At 39.8% G+C, this 19,254-nt stretch overlaps 1 protein-coding gene across 1 annotated transcript; it reads left to right on the forward strand.

Annotated features, from left to right (window-relative positions):
* Positions 1-358: 358 nt before the first annotated feature.
* GCK72_016510 (uncharacterized protein) lies at positions 359-18,349 on the forward strand (the record flags this gene model as incomplete). Its single annotated transcript, XM_053731539.1, has 23 exons — positions 359-471; positions 516-671; positions 1,180-1,243; positions 1,593-1,760; positions 2,075-2,174; positions 2,503-2,576; positions 2,622-2,736; positions 2,860-3,020; positions 3,868-4,026; positions 4,892-5,249; positions 5,516-6,112; positions 6,159-6,256; positions 6,310-6,429; positions 6,474-6,582; positions 6,632-6,842; positions 7,256-7,453; positions 7,507-7,862; positions 8,128-8,247; positions 8,908-9,343; positions 9,390-9,496; positions 13,984-14,111; positions 17,339-17,432; positions 18,303-18,349. The coding sequence occupies 23 exons, from the start codon at positions 359-361 to the stop codon at positions 18,347-18,349; spliced, it is 4,089 nt and encodes a 1,362-aa protein (XP_053580452.1).
* Positions 18,350-19,254: the final 905 nt, after the last annotated feature.

Genomic DNA, 19,254 nt, shown 5'->3' on the forward strand with positions numbered 1-19,254 from the left:
CACCCAAATTGACGCCTCCCACTCGGTTTTTTTGCTCCGTTTTCTATTTCTCTTCTTTCCCTCCCGATCTCCAGCAGACTGAACAAACTGAGTTTCAAGTACACTTTTTCCATCTTTCCGGTGTCTCTAAAAATATTCCAATTGTAGATATTAATTATTCATGACGTCGTGTGGTCCCCCCGCCCTGTTGGCTTTATCTTCCGATTTGTGCCCTCCTCCCCCCTCACTTTTCCTTTTTTCGCTTTTTAATGGAACTCCCTTTCTCCTCCTTCTTCCCACTTCTCCCCGTTTCCCCCCCCCACATGCTCTTCTGCTGCTCCAGCATCCAATATTTCGTCCAGTTCCAGATGCGACAAAAATGAGACGAAAGTTCGATGATACTGGACAATGGTTTACAATAGCTTGCTTCTTCATATTCTTCAGTTTAGTAGACTCAATTATTTTGACAGGCGCACCGGATTCTTATGCGAGGTAAGTGTCTCTGAGATGTTGTTTTACCATACATCTGCTTGTAGGTACCCAAAATGGGCGCACTCATTCGAGAACTCGTTGTCGATGGAGTTGAAGACACGGCAGTCCGATGGGATGTTACTGTATACCGACGATGGAGGGACTCATGGAAATTTTTATTCGTTGACGGTGGTGGAGGGGCACATTCAGTTAGACTTCAGGTAGGGGATACCTCAATATCGGATTGTAAAAATTTTTAATTCATTGTAAAGATCGCGTCTAGAGCTTTATTTTTGTAGTTGACAGTTTTTTGGTAGCTCTTCCCGCTTTTGAGATAGGAGCCCTCAAAAATAAGCGCCGAAACGCAAAGAGGGAGACGCAGAGAAGTGAGACCCTCTAGCTTCTCTGCGCTTCCAGCAGATCGCCTTTAGAAGTGCATATCTCAAAAGCTTGAAGAGCAATCAAAAACTTGTTAACTATAAAAAAAAATCTACGTAAAATTTTACATAATTTGTTACACTTTTTGAAAATTTCTCTGCGCTTTCTTCCTCTCCGATCAAATTTCAAAGATGCATATCTCAAAACATTTGAAGAGCTATCAAAAAGTTGTCAACTACAAAAATAAAGTTCTAGACGCGATCTTTACAGCGAACTAAAAATTTTTACAAATGGGTGATGCGATCTCAAACATTCCCAGCTACCCTTCTGTATAATTGATTTGTTTTTCAGGTTAGGTGACAATTCAAACGAATTCGGCCAACGTCGACCAGTCAACACTATCCGGATAGAAGAGGTGGGTCATTCATTTCTAAAGTTTAGAATATTATGACCAACCATTAGTCTACTCCATCATTTCCGGACTTCCTTTTCTTCCGTTTTCTCTATTTATACCCAACGGTCATAAATCTGCGAATCAAGTTATCTCCCGACACGTCTCTTTCCTTCTCTCTCAGTGTTCTTTGAGCAGTCCCGCCGCCATTCTCAAAACCCATATATTTTATACTTTAAGTGAGCTCCGAGAGCACGTCCCAAAGGGGTTTGAAGATTTTTAAGGAGAGAACAAGTGTCAGAGTTGTGTAGTGTTGCATAATAGTTCTGGAAACCTTCTTGGAGATAGGGATTCTACATAAAACGAGTTTCAGGTACGAATCGACGACGACAAATGGCACACGCTGACGATATTCCAGTCATGGGAGAATGTAAAGTTAGAGTTGGATTACACGTTGGTCTTCAAGATTCTGAATCAGCGAAGTTTTGTGTTCGGGAACATTCTGAAGAACTCGGATGTTTTCATCGGAGGATTGCCACCGGTGAGTTTGTAGATTTACCGCGTAAATCGACATTTAGGGTCGAACGGGAGGCCTAGGTGTCTAAGACCTTCAGTTACCGTATTAAGGCGCAGACCATTCGGCTAAGTGGGTTCATGCAAACGTGGTCTGTTGAGACCATGCAAGTCTGCTCTACCAAATTGTCTACAGAGCGCAAACGTACTTTGCTAACTGCGGTAGAGACGCCCAAGCAAACGCGCTCTATGGAGATCAAGTAGAACTTCTGCTTCTATGTATGTGCCTCGCTCCTCCGACGTTTCTGATTAGAGCGCATTTACCTCTCCACTAAGTTTCAGAACATGCATATGCTGCCAGTGATGTCCTCTCCACTGCGTCGCTATTCCCGTCACCTGGCCGTCAACGTGCGCAACCTGATGTATCGCCAATATCCCCAAGGTATGTAAATGAGCTCGACCCGTTTGCTCGCAACACTTTCAGCTTCTTCCCTGTCTTAAGACTTGACCAAGTTGAACGAGATAATGAAATCGTTGAAGAGTAAGACACACATACACTGAAACACACACACCCTGATTCCTCTCATTAGTTTATTTATATGGATATGAATATGTATAATTCCTTCTCACTTTTTATATATGTGTGTGCACATAATCACTGACCTTTCTTTAGAGAGTGTGTGTGTGCTCATTTGAAATGTAGCTCTGTTGTGATATTGGGATATAGAGGGGGACTAAAGAAGAAAAAAAAAAAGGAAAATATTATTCAGGTGTCACGTCGCCACAACTTCTGGAGTCGGTGGGAACACGCACCAATGAAGACGACCATTGCAAATCGAAATCCGTTTGTTTTTCCATTTTAGATATTCTGAAGGCCAATTGTATTCAGATGTCGTCACGCGAGCAATTCGTGTGTCAGAACGACGGTGAATGCTATTCGGCGAACGATGGACCGCACTGCGATTGCCAGTTTTCGGATCATGACGGAAGGAATTGTGAAATTGGTATGAGCCTCTTTTTGATTCTCATTCCCAGATTCTGACGGCAAAATAAGGAAATAGAAAAGAGAAAAAGGAAGAGATAGAATAAAGAAGAGGTCAAAAATTAAAACTTATTTTCGGTTACAGAGAAAAACGACGGTGAGCTGACTTTCGGAGGCGATGAGTGGGTTGGATACGATGTTTCGATGAATATCTCAGCGGCCGTCCGGGCAAAAAAGGAGAATTTGACACTGACTTTCAAGACGGTTCATGGGACGTCGATGTTGTTTTATGCGGGGGATGAGAAGGTATGGGCTCGAAACGGGATGTCGTTGTTTTTGTAGCAGACTATAGATAGGGTGAGAAGAGGTCGTAGCTCTCATAACTCTAAAAAGTTTCAAGATATGTGACTTTGAGTATTTTGGTGAAACAGAGCGCGCAGAGAAATTAGAGTGTCTGACTTCTCTGCGCCTCTTTAAAAAGGTCAATTTCTGGAGGATCTCTTTTTTAGAGGTATCTTTGACTAACCCACAAAAAATTTTGTATGGACCATACAGATTTGAAAAATAACTTCATTTTCGTAGTTGACAACTTTTTGTACGGGCAATCCCTAACAAGTTACATATCGACAAAGTAATTTCTCTCTCAAATCTACAAATTTCAATGCAAACTGTGCGATTGTCTTAAAATGACCATAACTCTCTAGGGAGTGTCTATACGGAAAAGTTATCAACTACAAAAATGGAGCTCTGCTTTTGATATGTATGATCCATTAAAAAATTTATTTGGTGGGACAATCAGTGATACCGTAACACCTCTCATGATTCCGAAAAGTTTCAAGATATTATAAATTCACAGTCTGCCGCAGTAGGGTGCAGTGTCTGACTTCTCTTTTCCTCTTTTCTGCGACAATGCGCCATATCTCAAAAGCTAAAAGAGCTGTCAAAAAGTTGTTAACTGGTAATCTGTGCAGAATTTTTTTAGTTGACTTTCATTGTTGACAACTTTTTGATAGCTCTGCCAGATTTTGAGATATGCGCCTTCTGAATTAGTTTGGAGAGTAAGAGAGCCCAGGGAAGTTAGAGTGTCTGAGTTCTCCGCGCCTCTGTCGTCTTCCCGCTAAAGACTTCTAGATCTGTTATTTTCCACTTCCAGAGCTATCTCCACCTTATGCTCCAAGACGGTGCAATAATCGCTTCCTCGAAATTCGACGGCTCTGATGCTCGAATCATCCGAATGTTCAACTCGTTCCCGTCTCAACGATACGACGACGACTCTTGGCATACCATTGTTCTAGAAAGATCTCTTCAGATGGTAAGCCAGGTCTCCCCACCACTCCTTCATACAGGGTTCACCAGTCAACACCACCCAAAAAATTCATTCACATGGTCCTTAGTTATAGTCCCCCCGTCTAATTTACATAGCAGATCTATAAAAACTCAAAACAAAGGGTTTTAGCATTCGGAGGAGATGGTGGCGATCCATGTAAGTTTAAGTGTGTCCACGAGAGAAATCTGCGGATATCGAGAGATCGAAAGAGAGAAATAGCACGAGCTTATCCCACACTCTCACCCTTTTTTATACTTTTTGGCAGACCTGTTTGCAGTTCCGCTGTGTCTTCCAAACAAACGCTTTCCCTCAATTTTTAGTTTTTTTTTCTTCCAGAAAAATCCCGATTTTTCCTTCTCGGTTCACCCGCATGACTCTTTTCCTCCCTTTTTCTATTTTCGCCAGAACAATGTCCGTTTCGATAAGCACAGCAGCAGACAACCTGATTAATAGATGGCGAGTGCGCTCTAATGATAATTAGAGAACACGCGCCAAGCTCTTGTCCTACTTTGATAAACGTGCTCTACCGGAACTCATTCCAATGGATTCTGTTAGAGCGCACTTGTCATACCAATAGATCAGAAATTCACGCACACATGGCCGCTCTGAAAAAGTTTGCAGTTTTCATTTTCCAGCAAATTCTCTCTTCCTTTGTTCCAATCAATTCACATTTCCAACTTTTTCCCTTCTACGTTGTGAAATCTTACAGAAAAGGTGTATTAGGGGAGGATCGTGGCCTAGAAACCCAAATTCGGAACACTAGTCCCTGACTAGTTTTGTGTTTTCTAGGCTACCAAAAACAACCCTAATACACCTCTAACCGTACAGCAGCCAACCTCATTCTTTTCAGATGACGCTCATAGTCGATGGCCGAAGAGACGAGATCCGTCAGTACGCCCCTGAACTTGACTGGATTTCCAACTCCTTTGCATACCTTGGATCAATCCCAAAACACAATCCATCCAAAGAAGTCAACCGTGTCTCATTTCGAGGTTGCATGAAAAAAGTGCGCTATGATGTCGACGCGACCCGCGTACTATTTGTGAACCTCGCCGATCAGAGCTACGGAGGAAGTGTCGTCAAAACCGGTGGAGATCTGTCGTATTCCTGCAAGAATCCATCACAAAGGTCGGATGTTTTATCGTTTTCGGATACCTCGAGCTACCTGACACTGCCAAGGTGGAATAGTTTGTCGAGTGGGAGTTTGTGTAAGTCTCACAAGGGAAGTCTTTGGAGACGTGGCTTTCAAAGGATCTATAAATTTGGTCATAGGTACTTTCTACTACGGGGAGTAGACTTCGCTTGAAAGCTCATACCTCGGCTCGCAGAGTCATTCAGCCGGTTTTAATGACAGAAGTGGACTCCTTGTAGTAGAAAGTACCTATGACCAAATTTAAAGATCCTTTGAAAACCGGGTCTCCAAAGACTTTCCTTGTCAGCACCCAATAGTCATCCCGTCATTAAAAATTTCTAGCCTTCCACTTCCGCACTACCTCCCCTGATGGCTTGATCCTTTACCATGGTGTCATGCAGCATAACGCAACGGACTACGTCGCTTTCGAACTAATCGATAGTCATCTCTTCATGATAATCAATCTGGGATCCGGAGTGGTCAGACTGCAAACAACTGCAATAAAAGTCAGTGATGGAGAGTGGCATCATGTGCAACTGGATAGATTATCAAGAACTGGAAGTGTGATAGTGGATGCCATCAAGATAGACTTCAGTACTCCAGGAGTGTCGGCCAACCTTATTATTGACGACCCAATATTTATCGGCAATGTTCCAAATAACTCACTAGCCTACCCACCATCAATCTGGTCTATCACTCTGCAAAAAGGTTACACAGGATGCATCAAGAATATCAGGCTGAATGGGGTATCTGCAAAGATCGCTCAACAATTCGAAACTTCCAACTCAACTGGAATAGAGCTCGGTTGCGCTTTGTCAAATGAGCTGGACATCTGTGAACCGAATCCATGCCAAAATTTCGGGCGGTGCAGTAGGAACTTGAATTCGTTTGAGTGTGACTGCTCGAACACTAACTTTGAAGGAAAACGATGCGAGATTGGTAAGATAATTGAGAAGGCAAGTACGCTCCAATGATAAACATTCAGAACAAACCGCCGTGGAAGTAGATGGTGATGAATCAAAGGTTCATGTCCTGGCGCATACTAAAGTGTCACAGGTGGAACATATCCAGATTCGGTTTCGGGTAAGAAAACTAGAGCACATTAGAGCGCATTTCCTGTATCACCCGATTTTCAGACCGCCTCTACTCGAGGAGTTCTTTTTGACACTGGTGCCAATGGGAAGAATGATAAGATTACTGTATTTCTGAATGACAGTCTCCTCAACTTGTTCCTCCAGGACTCTTCTACTAATAATGTAAGCGCCACTTGAAAACTTTAGCTCTGAAAAAAAGATTCCAGACATTCTCTTGGGGCAAATCCCTATCTGACAACCACTGGCACGAACTTCAAGTCCGGCGTCTCGGGCAGAAATTGTTGCTGTATTTGGATGGGTTTTGGAGTCATAGTAGTAAGTTTTCCACCTCCTCGGATATTTGTTCACTGTCTCTCTAATTTAGTCTACCTCCAAAACCCGATCTCCGTGGAAATCGATGAAGTCGGTGCCGCCTATTCAGTTCATCCATCGTCTCCACCGCCGAGAGATGAACATTTTAAAGGATTCCTCTCGAAACTGGTTTTCAATGGAAATGACTATCTGGCGAAGACGAAAAGGAGCAGTGCTCAGTTGAGCAAGTCGTCGAGTCGCGAAAGTAAAGGGCAGAGGAATGTGTGGGTTTTTTTCAAGATTAAATAAAAAGTCACAGAAAAGTAGAGAGACGCAGAAAAGCTAGAGTGACTGACTTCTCTGCACCCTCTCTTTGGACCCCACTCACCTTGAAAGCGCGTATCTCAAAGGGTAGAAGTGCTACAAAAAAGTTGCCAACTACAAAAATTACCTACGGAAGGTTTTACACGTTGTGTTTGTTTACCATATCTTTGTAACTGTACTCTTTTTTGAGATATAACGTTTTCAACAAAACTTCTGCGCTTCCTCTTTTTTCCTCGCTTCCAGTTACTTATCTTCAAAGGCAAAACTCGAAAATAATAGCTATCAAAAAATTGTAAACCACAAAATTAGAGAATTAGATGTGATCTACCACTACCAATCACTTTTACCCTAATATCCTTACTCAATTTTTCAGCAAAACACGAATCGCCTCAATATCATTCACAAATTCAACGGGTTATGTAGCGTTCTCTAGTGATAAAATATCATCTCTTGCTGGTGCATTCCGGGTACAATTCAAATTTCAAACGCTCATGCGATCCGCTCTTATCTTCTTCACTTTGCCAAAACATGACTACGATCAGTCCTTCCGACTGCAGATTATTAATGGAAGGTCAGTCTTTGAAATTTTATAATTAATCTATATGCCTATTGAAAATTATTCAGGTTAAAATACACCTATCGAACATCTGGTCAAGAGTTTCACGCAACCTCTCCAAAACTTCCTTACCGCCAACACTTGAGTGATATGAGGTGGCATAATGTACTGATCTACCAAGATGAGAAAACCAACGATCACGTTCTGCTAATCGATAATTCCACGACCACTTTGGTAATCGATAAGATCAAAAAAGTGGAGTCTCGAATGTCAGGGAAACTGTACTTTGGAAGTAACCCGCTAGGGGTGTCAAGACCTTCCAATGGCTATCGTGGCTGTATTTCAACTTTGCGGATAAACGAGAACGCGCTGGATTTATACGAAGACGCAGATAGTCGGATGAATGTGAACAGAGGGTGTAGTGGTGAGTAACTTGGTTGAGTATTCAATTGATTTTTTTGTATAGAAATATTTTCTAATGAAAGATTTAGAGCCAGAAGTCATATCGACTCCTCATCGAATCCGTCATTCGGGTATAGCCTATTCTCTCTTCTCCTCACTATCTATCGCTTCATATCATCATCTCAATTACTGCCACATTTCTTACTTTTTCAGTTTCAACACATTACACCTCTTCAGTTTTCAAAAATTCCAGTTCCCTTTCAAAGTCGACAGACATCTATTTTCAGGTCCAATAGCACGATGTGTTGAGGATGCGTGCGCAAATAACGGGCGGTGCATTCAACTGTGGAGTTCGATTCGATGTGATTGTAGTCTGACGGCTCATTCCGGGGATCGGTGTCAAAATCGTAAGTGGTTCTGGGGTGGAGTAAGTGCGTTCTATCGGTCAGTTGTATTAGGTCGCCATGGCTCTGGGGTTGATTCTTAGAAATCTTGTAACTTTAGAAGCAATGAGAGTTATGAAACGATAAATATACCAAATGAAAGCTCTTGAAATTTTCTATTTGATGAACAAGTAGGCAGCTCTATAATCATAACACTTTTTGCCTGGACAGCCATCAAGTGGCTGAGTTTTTACCATAGGATCATAATGATGAGGTAACTGTTCTTTATGGTTTCTGAGCTTGAGAAAAATGTGTACTGACTGTTTTTCTTGGTTGGACAGTCTGATTGAAAGCCTGAAAACCTCCGACTGGGTGTCTTTTACTCTCAGTAAGCTTCAATCAGCCATAGAGCGCAGTTGCACACACCAATCGCGTACAGCCAATTTTGAGTTTCCATGTAACAGTTCATTGTTCAAAATTATAAGTTTTTAGACGTTAAATTGTACCGAATTGAAAATTTTGAAAATTTCTATAATATAAACAAAATAAGGGTTAAATTTATCGTCTACATACAACTAGCCAACGACCTTTTGAGCATACCTGATATGCGACCATACGTCCTGGAAAGGTTTCCCAATTAGCAATTTAGCGTATTTAATACATTATACACCTTTCCTATTCCAGCTTCCACTACCGTCCGTTTCGATGGGAGCCCCTCAGCCATTTTCTACGAGTACACTCCCAGTGAACGGCCCACTACCAGCAAGGACTTTTTCGTTTTCTCCTTCCGAACCACCCAACCCAACGGTGTCTTAATAGCCATCGAATGCGCCGCCGACCAGGATTATTTCACGATTTTCCTCAACAAAGGCTACCTAAATGCTCATTACAACTTGGGAAGTCGAGATCACACCGTCAGCTATCACACCCGGGTTTTGAATGACGGGTTCCCGCATGTCATCAAAATCTCAAGGAACGAAGCGAACATGACAATCCAGGTGGATAAGCTACCAGCGCTGAGGTATCGACCGCGGAAGGCGAGTGACCTAGTTCTGTTGAATATGCAAACTAGAATCTCGATTGGAGCATCATTCAACACACGGCATTTGGAGCAGAGGAGGTTAGTGGGGAATTCAGAAGAAGGGAAAGAACGAATCCAAATTCAGAATGATGCTACGTCATCGTCGTAACACGGAGATTTTCGATTCGTACCAAGGCGAAGTTTCCGGAATCAACGTCAATGGACTAATGATTTTGGATCTCTATGAGAATGGTGAGAGTCTTCTGCTTCTTCCCACACCCCAACCACTTTTGCATAAATATATCTTCGAAAATTTATACTTAATACAAATTAGATGCCATTTCCGTCCCTTTTCCTCTCGATTTTGCTTTCCGATTTTGGAATGCAAATTTGCATTTTGAGAGGCGGAGTGTGGGACGCTTAATTGATGGCTTCCACCTCTTCTGCCTCTATTTTCCCAATTCTTTCTTTGAATTCGAAGAATTTTTGGTTTTGGGAAATGCGAATCGAATAACATTATAAAATATTCCATTTTGAGAGGGAAAAACAAAAAAGTTTTTTCTGGAAAACAATTTTTTGTGAGATTTTCGTTTTCATTTTATTGTCTTTTTGAAAATCAGGTGACGCTGTGTATGTCGGTGCGCGCGTCGCGGTTTTATTCATAAAGTTCGCGCCTCGGCTCCCCACGTGAGAAGCTAATGCGCTCTAGTGGACTGTTGGCGCTAAATTTGAAAACCTGAGTTAAAAATTCCGTTTTACAACAGAATCTGAATTCTGAAACATACAATGTATTACTGTAGTTTTTTGCGGTATGAATTAATTTTCGACAAAAAATTCCAGTGAAATTTCCGAACGTCTATAAGCACTGCGTGGTTCTTATAACTCTGCTCCACCGAAATTCCCTTGAAAAATGCCTATTTTTCTCTGAGTCTCTCAATTTCACACTACGGTTTCGGTAGAGCGCGGTTGTAAGAAACATGAAAACCCGTTGTAGTTGGGAGAACGCACTCCATCGAATTTTATGAACTTTTTGTTTGCATATCTGACGTGAAGACCGGCAGAGTAGAGCTGTGCTTCTGAAATTCTGCAATCGTGCTCTACCGCACTATCTCGACCTAGAAAATTGCCTAAATTTAATGCAAAGTCTCTGACGATGACTAAAAATATTTCTCTATTTTCTTACTATTCCTTTTTCCTATCTTCTTCCTACTTTTTTCCATTCCATTCCCCAATACTTTTTCGAAACTAATCCCTCTCGCCGTTCCAACTAATCCTCCGGAGAGCTCCTTCTCGTTTTCTTCGTTGCTCGAAACTTTTTTGTCCATTCTTTTTCAAAAGGGAAGACTCCTTCTCTAAAATATGTGTATTAATATTAATGGGACGGGAAAGTGCTGAGGTTTTAAAGGGGAGGAGAGTCTTCTTCCTCTCTTCTCCTCAACGACTTCTTCTCAATTATTCACGAGGAAAGTGGTCAGTCGTGTGGTGGAGCACACGTAGCCCTGCCCTCCCGCTCCTCATACACTTGTAGTATCATGATTTCTAGTGTTGTTGGGGTGGTACATATACATATATAGACAATATATTGCCTTCAACACTTCCGCCCCCCTCGATTCAGAGGATTCACCCTCCTCCTCCTCAAAATAGGAGGGAATCGTATTTCATTGAGCCCTCCCCTCACAAATCTCTATTTTCTCCTCTCTAGTATACTTTTCTCTTCCCCATCTCAGACGTTTTCCTCTTCTTCTCCTGAAGACGTCGAGAAGGACGGCTTCATGATGAAATGACGTGAAAAATGCATGAGGTGTGAGAACTCTCTCTCTCGTCTCGTTTACCAGAAAATAGAAAGATCTTGTTGAGCTTTTTGGAATAAACGCCCGCGAAACCAAAAATGACCTCACCCAAAATGTTGGTGAAAATTTTTTGGGAGGGTCTCACGGTTTTTTGACTTCTCCTTGCAGAAGTTTTTCTCTTCAGTAATGGACTTATTCACAAAATAGCATAAATTCAAATGCTATTCTTCACTACTAGCAAAAATAGTTTTTTGTTTGCTTTTTTTTCTACCTTGTGAATAGATCCATAAGGCTTCCTCAGCTGGGAAATGTGTCAAGCAAGCTAGATATATATTTTTTTGTCATTTTGCTGAAAATTAATACATTTTCAAATTGTAGCACGGTTTTCATTTTGTCTAGGTATTCAAAAATTTGAGTATACAGTGGGTCAAACCTAGACAGACTATCATTTGTCATGTTTGACCACTTTGTTCTAATATCACAAAACGCTACAAGTGCTCGAATTTATACTTAATTTGTAGACCAAATCTAGGTCTTCATTTTTGTAGTTGACAACTATTTTATAGCTATTCACGTTTTGGAGATATGCATCATCAAAAGTAAGAGAGACTCAGAAAAGCTAGAGTGTATGACTTCTCTGCGTCTCTGTTTACCATGCGACTTCTTCAAAAGTGTTTATCTCAAATTCTAGAGAAGCTATCAAAAAGTTGTCAACTCCAAAAATGAAGGTCTAAGTTTGACCTACACAAAAATTTGAAATTTGGAAAACTTAGACAACGTGGGGACGCTTTTCTATCAAAAACAAGACATCGAGTTGGGAAAATCAGAATTTTTATTTTTAGTATTTTTTATACGTTTTAAAACATAACGCGTGCGGCAAAAAGTTTTAGGTTTAAAGTTGTCTCCGTTTCTAAAAACTCCTAGTTGCAAAACGTCCTGAAGAGATTCCAATTCAATTTAACATCCTCATCTACCTTCCAATTTTCCCACGTTCCTCCGAAACTTCCAATCCGCTTTAACATTCACGTCACTCTCAATTTTCTTTTCCTCAAAGTGCAATCTATAATCTAAGGACCCCTAAAAAGTACATGTCACCTTTCGGATCTTGCGCTAGAATTTTCAATTGGGGTTTTTGCAACCTGACCAACAATTGACTCCACCCCTTCCCAAAATTATTCGAATCACCAAGATACAGACTCGCAACGGGCCGGTTTGAGGTTTTTCATCGACCAGGCCCTGGTCTAGTACAAAAGTTTGAAAATGAGTTTTTTTGCAAAAAAGTCAAATTTTTGACTATGTTTTAGATATCGACAAAAACTCATGCGTGCATAGGAGTTTTGCCTATTTAAACATATTTTTTCGAGATACATGATATATTCCTCAATTCTTCCTTCCCGCCCCATCTGAGTCTCTCTTACCTACTCTCTCCTCTTCTCCTAAGCCACCCACTACTACTACTTTGCAAAACCTTTTCCAACACTCGCTCCCCCTTTTTTTGCTCTCGAAATAGTATACAATCAGGTGGAGAATTCAGAGAAGTAGGGGTCCTCTCCTTCTTGTTGCTCCTTCTATATATCTTCTTCGAGTTTTCGAGCCACCCAAATCGATTCCGCTTGAGCTCACTTTTGACCTCTTCATTAACTTTTTATTTCTTACATTTAGGTATACATCACTTTTTGTCTATTCTTAGAAGGATCCATGCACTTTTCTTTAATTTTTTGTATGTATGTAGACATATCCATGCTAACAAGTCCCATAAAATTTTGTCCCGTGTGTTGAGAAGAAGAAGAAAAAAGAAGAAGGCAAGTAGTCAGAAGAAACCCAATTTGTTTCGAAAGCACATACACAACTCGATACGGGAGAAGGCGAGACGGCTCGTTTTTTTCTCTTTTTTATTTCTCCTTCTTGTCTCCTACTTGTAGTGGTAGAATAGAAAAATAGAAAAAGGATTGTGCTCTTCAGGAGAGGAGGAGCGGAAAAAAGGAAGAAGTTCGATCATAAAAATGTTCATAAATGAATGTTGAAGTAGTTTTGAGACTAGGGACAGGAGGAAAGGACGATGCGTGAGAGAGTAGAGGAGCTTCCCTAGTTGTTTTCTAGGATTTTGTATAGTTTTTTCTCGAATTTTGCTCGCGTTCTGATAAAATTGAAACTGAACCTGTTATCCCCGTTTTTAATTGAATTTAATATAATTTTTGGAAACTTTCTTATATTATGGCAGCTCATACATTTTAAGGCCCTGATAATTGGTGCCAATATTCAAAATTCAAAAATTTTCTAATTTTTTCGCCGATGAGTAAAATTTTCGACTATGATTCAGAATAAGAAGAAATTCTGGAAAACAAAACATCAGAAATGGTCACATTTTTGAGTTGGTTATTTTTTGAAGCCGGCCGTTCGGGCTTTCAAAATTTTTCTTCGGTCCGCCTCGGGCCTTCACAAGCTGGTAATTATGAAATTATGGCCGAAAAAAATGAAAAAGTTAGGCCACCAGTGCCTTTATCATTTTTCTCTGAAATTTTGATGAAACAAATGCGCACCGTTATTAAAATAAACCATAAATACTTTATTTTAAATTTTAAATCTTAAAGATTTTAAACGGTCCAGTTTTTCATGTCCCGGTTGTAATTAGGGCGTTTTTACCTTTAAAACTAACTGATTCGCCTTCCCTTAGCTTGCTCCTGCAAATTCTATTCCATACCATTGGAAAAATGTCTAACATTATTTATTACAGTATCCCTCGAACCCTCAAAAATCTTTCATTTTATTTATATCCACCAACTTTGTTTATTGTTTGTCCATCCCCTTCTCCTCTGGAAACCTGTCATTTTCAGAAACCTCTATTCTCTCCCTTTCGCTATACAATTATATCTAACGACTACTATTGTGTTCTGTGTTCATTCAATCACATCATCATCCTTCTCATCTTTTTCAATAATACAATTGCAGGTTCCAACCGCATTCACACAATCGGCGCCCCTCAAACCACCGCTGTATCGGAACCAGCGAGCACCAGCAGTAATTCAGACGAGGACGACGAATTGGCTGAAATGATGATGGCACATTCAATGGATGAGGTTTGTTTTATTATTGAGATTTTCAATTTTGAAAAAAAAAAGAAGATTTGAGCACGTCTTCTGAATTATTGAGAAGAGTAGCCATCGGAAGTGTACATATCATAAGTTTTTTAGTTTGTTGAAAATATATGTATGTAAGAGCAAGGAATATTTTTTCAAGAAATGAGTCATTTTGGTCAAAGACTGGAGTTAGTGTATGGATGAAGATTAATAATCCTAAGGGTACAAATTTAAGAGGTTTTTTCTCGTTTATGAATCATAATACAAGGATAATCAGTACTCTTTTTGAGAATCTGAATTGAATTTATAAAACGGATCATTTATAAAAATTTTTGCTTTGAAAATTTGTATTCTTTTGGAGCAATGTGCAATGGGCAATGAAAGCCACAAAAAAAGATTGTTCCAATCAGTTTTTTTTTACAGAAAGTATCCTTTGAAACAGGAAGAATCCTGTAGTCGAATTTATTTTTAAAGTTCAATTTTTCAAACAATTTTGAAGATCTTTTCTAATCAGACCGTTACGGAGTTTTAATTCAGTTTTCCAACAAAAACGACTTCGAGACGTTACGTAACCAGATGTTAATGGAATTTGGATTTTTCGATAGTCCTTGGTATCAGTGGTTTCGAAATTTTATAGTTCTGAAATGTATCGGTTTTTAAACGTCTCTATCAGAGTTGCATGGAAGTGAAATTTTCTTATCCGGAAGTCGGAAGTCGGAAGTCGGAAGTGAATTTCCTTATCCGGAAGTCGGAAGTCGGAAGTCGGAAGCGATTTTCCTTATCCGGAAGTCGGAAGTCGGAAGTCGGAAGTGAAAAAACGCCCGGAAGTCGGAAGTTGGAAGTCGGAAGTCGGAAGTCGGAATTAGATTTTTTCTCAAACTTTCAAAAACTCCAAGAGAAAAATCATGAAATTCGCGAAAATCAGTGGAAAACTAGTTTTTGGCTGAAGAAAAGCCTATTTTCTGTCCTTTTAGACCATTTTTTCATGCATTTTTGCGAAATTTACTTTTCGAAAATTCCACAGTTATGGAATGACGGAAGTCGGAAGTAAATTTCCTTATCCGGAAGTCGGAAGTCGGAAGTCGGAAGTGATTTTTGTTATCCGGAAGTCGGAAGTCGGAAGTCGGAATGGAAAAAATGCCCGGAAGTCGGAAGTCGGAATGGAAAAAATGCCCGGAAGTCGGAAGTCGGAAGTCGGAAGTCGGAATTCCATGCAACTCTGGTCTCTATGCACAAAAACTGATTCCTCACCAGAGGAAGGGCGCTCTACCGTAGACTCGTTCGTTGTGAATTTTCATTGTAAAGTATCTCAAAATAATAATACTTTAAAAAAAAATTTACCGTTATTTTTTGGATTACTATTTTGTTCTTTATCACAACGCCGTCATTTTTTTTGGAAAAATGATAATAAAAAATTCTCCAATACAATGCTCTCTTTAAAAATGGCCTATAAATAGAGCCCGCTTGTAAACATTCTTTCTTTCTTTTTGATTTCTGTGTTACCGGAAGCTTTATCATCTATTTTAGTACATATACTTCATCATCATCATAAAATTTCCTACATTTGTGTTTCCCGCTCTCCCACTCATCCCAGGTTAAGAAACACTTACTATGGCTATCATTTAGAGCTGAAGTAGACACACCTAAATCTTTTCTTGCAAGAATAAAGAAAAGGCGGCACTTGATGAATCACTTGCACTAATGTGATTGTGCAGCACCCTCCCGCCTTCTTCCTTTATTCTCGGATTCTCTTTTTTCTTTACACAAAGAAAAAGTGTCCCGATACATACATATTTTCTACTGCTCCCACTACTACTAGTCGTAAGGAAATCACATTTTGAACGAACATGGGGCCACCCGCTGTGTTTGTGTTTCAGGGTACTTGTAGAAATAGAATGGAATATTCAAAATGTTTTCGAGGCGACAAGTGAACAAAAGCAGCAGCAGTAGGCTTCTTCTATATAAAGCTCTTTCTCTTTTTCTTCCACCCCAAACTAATTAGTAATCTACAGAAATTCCCCTTCTTATTTTCCAGTCTTTTCATACACCCTAGACGCATCACTGGAAAAATTCCTACATTTCTATTTCTTTTTTTCAAGAAATTCTTTCAACGCGAAAAGAAATCCAGAGCGCGGGTATGCATTTCCGAGAAGAGTCTCTCTGCTTCTTTTTACTGACGGAGTAACTGACAACATGTTTATTTGACAACTTTATATGTGTTACAATGTGAGAATGGAAGAATTGTTCTTGCACTTTTTTATTCCCTTTTTTGTTTTTGACGGGTTGAAGGAGGGAGATAAGGATTCAGAGCTCGTTTTATTTTAGTTGGTAGAGTTGTGTGAACTAGTTAGGCTGATACATATTTCATTCTTTTTATTTGAAAAGTTTGGAAAAACGCTTATTCTAGATTATCATTTTTTTTGAATATGATCTATGCACTTTTTTGATATAAAAACACTGATGTAAATAACTTTTTGTAAAAAGAAATCCTGTAAAAATCCCCCATTAGAAATTTCTGAGTAACCGCGTTCTGCTGTTTAACTTCAGCTGAAAAATCACGGATCCCTACTGCTGTTTCATTGTTACAATATCTAACAGATTCTATGTAAATGCGCTTTATCACAATTTGTAACTTTGTTCCAGGCATATGTTTTGACAGTCAAATGAAAAAAGCATATAAATTCAACGTTGATAGAGCGTACTTGCAAAGTCTGATCTAGTTATACCAGCCTGATTCCTAGATTTGTGGGCCAGTGCTGTGCTCTAAGATGACAAATGTTCAATTCGCTGAGTATCGACCCAGGTCAGGGCTACGATACGGAACAAAGTTACGAGATATCAACCCCTGTTCATTGAAATTTTATTGCTTTTGAAAAATTGGTCAGAAATTAACAAATTTGTCTGAGACCTTATCTAATAGCCTTATGTACTAGCGACTGGCCAAAAATTGAAACTTTTGATTTTTTTTGCAAAAAAAAGTCGACTTTTCTACTATGTTATGAAAGTTCGATTAAAAGTCAAATGTACATAGGATTTCTGACTATTTTTGATGGAAATGGCAAAAACATTTTGAAAAAATTGTTCTTTTTTTTGAAAAGAGATTTCGCAAGTATGTTGATAGCAAAGGGCTCCTAGCAATATCTACCTAACAAAACCCCAATCTCCTATTTTTCCAATCTCTTCCTATCTCATATTCAACTCTCCCACAAACCCTTACCAATTTCCAGAACCCCAACGAGGCGCTCATCGAATCCTTGGCACCGAGCTGCTTGAGCCTTGAGGAGCAACAGACGTGCTTCATTGACACAGACGATTCTACAGGTACGTTCTTTCTTATTTTTCGATGGGTCCATCCCCCGTTCAACACCAAAACCCTTGCCATGTTGGCTCTCATCCCACGACTTGGCTCTCGAGGGAGCTGTTCTCAACATTCAAACAAGAACCATAACTTTTCCAAAACTGCTCTCTTCATCCAAGACGCCTCCTCAAAAAATAGTTTTTGGTCGTCGTGGAAAGAATAAAAAGCGAAAAAGCTCATCAATCTTCGGCACGCAATTAATTTTCTTTTTTGTTGATCCTTTTTGCTTCTTTTCGTTTTACAAAAACGGAAAAAGGCGGGTACTAAGATATGGAGAGATACATAGCGAACAAATTATTTATTTACGAGGATTTCGAATCTCAGTTCTCCCCTCTACTTGTGTTCCACATTTATTTCCGCCTGGGCTACTGTCCGTCACCTTCAATTCACTTGAAGCCCTATATATATATATAAAGTGTAGGGCTTCTTCCCGTGTCAAAATACATCGGAAATCTACTAAAATTTTGGAAATTCTCTACGAAACACCTGTCAGGTTTAGTATACGTTTCACTGCCACAATAAGAAGTGTTCTTCCTTAGAAACTTCCTTAAATTCGGTGTGAAATTGTGCGAGAGCAAATCGTGTGGCGGTGCTCTTCTGGTGGTGCCCCCTATTATTTCAAAGGGCGGAAGTGTGTGTCCCCTCACCACTCACTCCCGGAGACAAATCATAAAAGGTGCGAGAAAACTCTTTTTTCGCTCTTTTTCTTTCTTTTTTATGAGTCGATTGACATCATTTTCTTACCTGTCGGACTACTGGAAACTTTGAGTTTTGGTATAATAGTTTGAAAGTTTGTTTGAGAACAGGTGTTTCCTTTTAATGAACTTTTCTAGATCAAATTGAATTGGTCTTCGAGATATGTACACTAACAGGCAGCTGAAATTGTTGGAATTCAAGGGAGAGAGAGTGGACGCTGAGAAGCTAGAGTGTCTGATTTCTCTGCGTTTCGTTTCACAGTTTCCGAACAAATTGACTAAAATTAGCTGTGATTCTAACTTTAGCAGCTTTTCCTTCTCTGAAACTATTCTCCATTTTTTTGAATTTAAACCCATTTTATAGACCAAGTCCCGATCTTCAATTTTGTAGTTAATAACTTTTTGATAGCTACTTACATTTTTGAGATACAGAGCTTTAAAGGTAAGCAACTGGAACAGAGAGATGAAGAGAGCGCAGAGAAGCTAGAGTGTCTGACTTCTCTGCGCCCTCCGTCTCTCTCGCTTCAAGCTTCCGATCTTCAAACTCCTATATCTCGAAAGCGCGCAGAGCTCTGAAAAAGTTGTCAACTACAAAAATGGAGATCTAGGTTTGATCTACACAAATATTATACATTTTAAAATGTGTGGCAGAGTAGCTCTTCAAACTTAACTAGTCTTGTTGAAAAATGATTGTTGTTTTCATGCGATCACAAATGCCGGTCTAATCCTAACCTCTGTTTTCCTGACAATACCTTTTTTATAGTCTAGACTGAAAAAATATATCATGAGTAATACATTCCTTGCCGCGCAAAACCACTTTCCTCCCTCCCTCACATAAAAATGAAATATGAATAGTTTTTAGATAGATTTTGAAACATGAGATTCAGGGGGGTCCACCCTCAGGCGTGACCCCTCTCTTCATTCCATAAAGTGCTTCAATACACTTTTTAGACGCTTTCCCCCGCTTCCCTTTCGTACCCCGTTTGTAGGTGTCTAAATTAGTTTATGATGTCCTCCCTCGGAGAGAATAGATAATCCAAGTCAAAGTGCATCCCTCCATGTTACAAATCTTCGAATTTTCCCCCTTTTC

The sequence above is a fragment of the Caenorhabditis remanei genome, chromosome V (genome assembly GCF_010183535.1).
Source record: "Caenorhabditis remanei strain PX506 chromosome V, whole genome shotgun sequence".
In the NCBI taxonomy this organism is placed as follows: domain Eukaryota; kingdom Metazoa; phylum Nematoda; class Chromadorea; order Rhabditida; family Rhabditidae; genus Caenorhabditis; species Caenorhabditis remanei.